The sequence below is a fragment of the Limulus polyphemus genome, unplaced genomic scaffold (assembly GCF_000517525.1).
Source record: "Limulus polyphemus unplaced genomic scaffold, Limulus_polyphemus-2.1.2 Scaffold15045, whole genome shotgun sequence".
Classification (NCBI taxonomy): domain Eukaryota; kingdom Metazoa; phylum Arthropoda; class Merostomata; order Xiphosura; family Limulidae; genus Limulus; species Limulus polyphemus.
In genome coordinates, this window is record NW_013680655.1 from 1 (window position 1) to 3,840 (window position 3,840).

Genomic DNA, 3,840 nt, shown 5'->3' on the forward strand with positions numbered 1-3,840 from the left:
CTTTAATATAAGTTTAACATAACAGCAAATGTACAACGTTTCGACAAGGTTTTGTCATCATCAGGTACATCATCATTAAATATATCAAATCGTAACAGATAGTCATTAAAGAACATAATACATGTAGTGGCTTTATAACTCGATTTGGCATTAAGATTAAAGCAAAATTGTGATGGCATGACTTTGAAATATTTTCTTACTATATCATAATTTTTTACATCTTCTGATACTTCTTTTTTTTTCAAACTGTAGGTATGAGTATGCTGTATTTAAGTGTTCTTTTGATGACCTGGGTTACTGTGATCGCAGTACCAGTTCAGGACCAGAATGGAATTCAGAAACTTGCAAGAGCCAGTAACAACTTTGCAATGGATTTGTTTCAACAACTACCGAAGGATGAAAACCTTTTTATCTCACCTTTCAGCATCTCAACGGCAATGGGTATGGTGTATCTCGGAGCCAGAGAAGAGACAGCACGAGAACTAGAAGCTACACTTGGGTATCAGGAGGAACAGCTGCTCAATGAAGAAGTTCACCAAGCTTTTCAGAGCACTCTTAACCAAATAGAAGGGTCTCAAGATCAGTACAAACTTATTGCAGCTAATTCAATGGTTAATCATATTGATTACTCTGTACTGGACTCTTACAAAACACAGTTACAGGAGAAATACAAAGCAGAAATAAGAGAAGCCGATTTTGTAAAGGAAAGTGAGAAAGCTACCCAGGAAATTAACGAATGGGTGGATCAAAATACCCAGCATAAAATCACGAAACTTTTCGATGAACCTTTGAGCTCTGATACGATACTTGTTTTACTGAACGCAGTTTACTTCAAGGGTACCTGGCTTTACAAGTTTAATTCAAGCAATACATTAAGTGGAACTTTCTATAATAAAGGCACGGATGGGAAGGATATTTTGTTTATGCACTTAACACGTAACTTCAATTTTACAGAAGTAGCGGATCTCCAAGCAAGAATGATTGAACTGCCTTACAAAGGAAAAGACATTAGCATGTTTGCCATTCTTCCTGACCATAGGGACGGTCTTGCTGTTCTGGAAAGTCAACTGAAAGGGTGATCAGCATAAAAAGTTGGACCTAAGGAAGTAACAACAATAACAACTCCAGTTACAGCAGCTGCTTCGCTTCCTTCTTCGTTTACCTCAATAACTGCTTTATGTTTAATTTCAGAAACAAACAGATCATTCTTACTGCTGATACCCGACAAATCCGACTGTCCTGATTTAAACAATTTGGTCAATCCGAGTGACTGTAAGGAAGGAGACAATTCTTTTTCGTATGTTAAGTTAAATTTGGGTAAACCAACTCTAACTCTGGTTTCTCTCATTTGTCCAATTATCTTTGTTAATTTATCAGAAATTCCTTTTTATCATCAGAGACAACAGATCTGGCATGATTCTCTTCTTGGGACGCGTCAACGAGTTTTAGAATAGTTTCTATAAAGTGACTATTAAGATGATATAGTGGAATGAGAACTAAGCATATGACCAGATATGGTGCAAAATATGAAATTACATCTATAATTTAGCACATTAGTACATTACACTAATTAATACTGAACTAAAATGTCTTAAGCTTTTTACTTTCTCTCTCACACACACACACATATTGATACGGTATGTTTTATCACTATATATAAATAGTTTTCAGTTTAACTGCATATCAGCAGAAGGAATTACATTCTAATAAGGTATTGTAACTTTACAAACGTATTCATTATGCTTTGTTTTAGAAATATTAGTCTTGTATTTTATCATTTCTGCTTATTAAAATTATATTTTACTTCGATATTCACTAACCAAAATCAATGCTCTTCCTTTAATAGTTCATTATCATCTGGATTCGAAACGTCTTTTATTTGTAATTTATTTTTCATTTAAAAGTCATAATGCGTCAACTAAAAGTAAACCAAGTTCTTATATTTATTCCCTTTCACTAAATCACAAATTCAGTGAAACTGTTCCACGCCTTTACACAATAATGAATGAGTCTGATATATTTCAACAAGCAAATCTTATTATAAATTTTAACATAAGTTACAAGTGTTACGTTTACAAAGATATAATTTCTGTCCCCAAAGAACGTTATCAAAAATTATCTTTATTTTTCTTATATTTTCAGGAACTATGGTGTGAAGAAATATATAACAACAAGAACAACAACTAATAACTAAGTTCTACAGACTTTATATTAAAATACATAACCAAAGTTTACGTTATAAGCTAATTGATATTTTTGGATTATGCGATCACAAAAAAAGTAAACATTATGAAAACGTAGTTTGCAGTTTATAGTGGTTCTTTCATAACGATTACAGATGTTGAGTTTAGAGGGTAAACGTATAAATAGTAGAAAATTAAATAGTTTCAGTTCCTTCATAATGTCTTTGGTTACTCTTCAGCTTCATATTTCAACAACTGTGACTGAAGAATTATGTAAAAAAAAGCTTATTAATTATACGTTACATTTTAAATGTGTGATATTTTTCTATGCAAAGCAAATTACTATAATAAACACATTTGAGCAGTCATCTATCAACATACGTAATTTATAAAGTCGTAGCAGTGTTTCCAAGCAGGTTGTCTCCAGGTTTCATCGTTAGCTGTTATGGAATAAAAAGTAAGGTGATACATTATTAACCATTTTCCATGATATTATTTTTCATGTCCTAAATTCAGCTACAAATTTTTATCGCCAGGTGGATTTTTCTTTTGTTTTCAGAATAGTTTTTCTAGACTTAAAAATATCAGCAGCGAGAGTTTCTACGTCAAAAAAGTTTTGCAAAATATCCTATTAATTATTTAATTAATTAATTATTAAAGAAAAGCAAACGCAATAAAAGACATTTTTTTTTTTAACAAAGGTTGTTGGCATGGAACTTGTTTCTTCGCTTGACATAAAATTTTGGAGCATGTTTAAAGTTTAGTCTAATTTGTACATTTTCTAAAATGTGAAATTCAAGATTGGAGCACTCAAATGGTTTCGTATCCACGACGCACTTGTGTTTTATCCAAAAGCCTAATAACTAATTACACAGGCCTGCGAATTTAAACTTAGAGTTGTTTTTTTTTGTTTTTAGTAACGGATTTTCCATAATTCAGTTACGCAGATTTTGAAAATAAATATTTATTTTATATTTTTTATCACGTAAGGATTTTTTACAAATCGAGGAGAAAAATAATTGTTACTTAGATAAAATTATTTTATCGTTTATCACAATGCACATTTATTATTATTTTTATTGTTAACTAAAATACAAACAAACTGAAGAAAAGGGAATAACATTGATGTCAAACGAATATGCATCCAGGCAGATTTTTTTGTGTGAAATCTACGTCTTTTATTCTCGAAACTACGAATTATTTACGAGTTTTAGTTTTTTATTTTGCAAAATGTTATTGTTAGTGTAACTAAAATATATATATATATATATATTTAATTATTCTGTATTTTGAGACTGATTAGTCTTGCGTGCTTTGTAACTGAACTAAACGTGAAATTACAAGCGCTAAAAATTAAACTAATTTCAAAAAAATTCTTATCTGAATGTACCATAGATTGGTACCGTATAAAACTTTCTCTTCTTCTTAATTCTATGTATTCATCTAAAATTTGCTGCGCTAAACGTAGAAAATATATGTTTCACCAAGACCGAGGGTTTGAATAGTTCAAAATATAATAAACAACACATGAATAAAGTATAGTGTAAAAACAGTTACAAATCGAAACTACACTGAGTGGTCATAAGTAAATAGACACCTAATTTTTCGTCATTTAACTGATTTATGCTAACTAATTTGGGTTCACAGAGCACTATAT

At 30.8% G+C, this 3,840-nt stretch overlaps 1 protein-coding gene across 1 annotated transcript; it reads left to right on the forward strand.

The window, feature by feature from the left end:
• Nucleotides 1–207: 207 nt before the first annotated feature.
• LOC106477416 (serpin B4-like) lies at nucleotides 208–1,811 on the forward strand. Its single transcript, XM_022381006.1, has 3 exons — nucleotides 208–1,075; nucleotides 1,202–1,256; nucleotides 1,378–1,811. The coding sequence occupies exons 1-3, from the start codon at nucleotides 255–257 to the stop codon at nucleotides 1,447–1,449; spliced, it is 948 nt and encodes a 315-aa protein (XP_022236714.1). The 5' UTR covers nucleotides 208–254; the 3' UTR covers nucleotides 1,450–1,811.
• The last annotated feature ends 2,029 nt before the right edge of the window (nucleotides 1,812–3,840 follow it).

Excerpts from the sequence above, each read along its gene's own strand:
- LOC106477416 (XM_022381006.1), top strand. The coding sequence starts at position 255 with ATGAGTATGCTGTATTTAAGTGTTCTTTTGATGACCTGGGTTACTGTG. Across the intron at positions 1,076-1,201 it reads CTGGAAAGTCAACTGAAAGG|ATCATTCTTACTGCTGATAC; the intron begins GTGATCAGCATA and ends AGAAACAAACAG. Across the intron at positions 1,257-1,377 it reads GTCCTGATTTAAACAATTTG|AAATTCCTTTTTATCATCAG; the intron begins GTCAATCCGAGT and ends TTAATTTATCAG.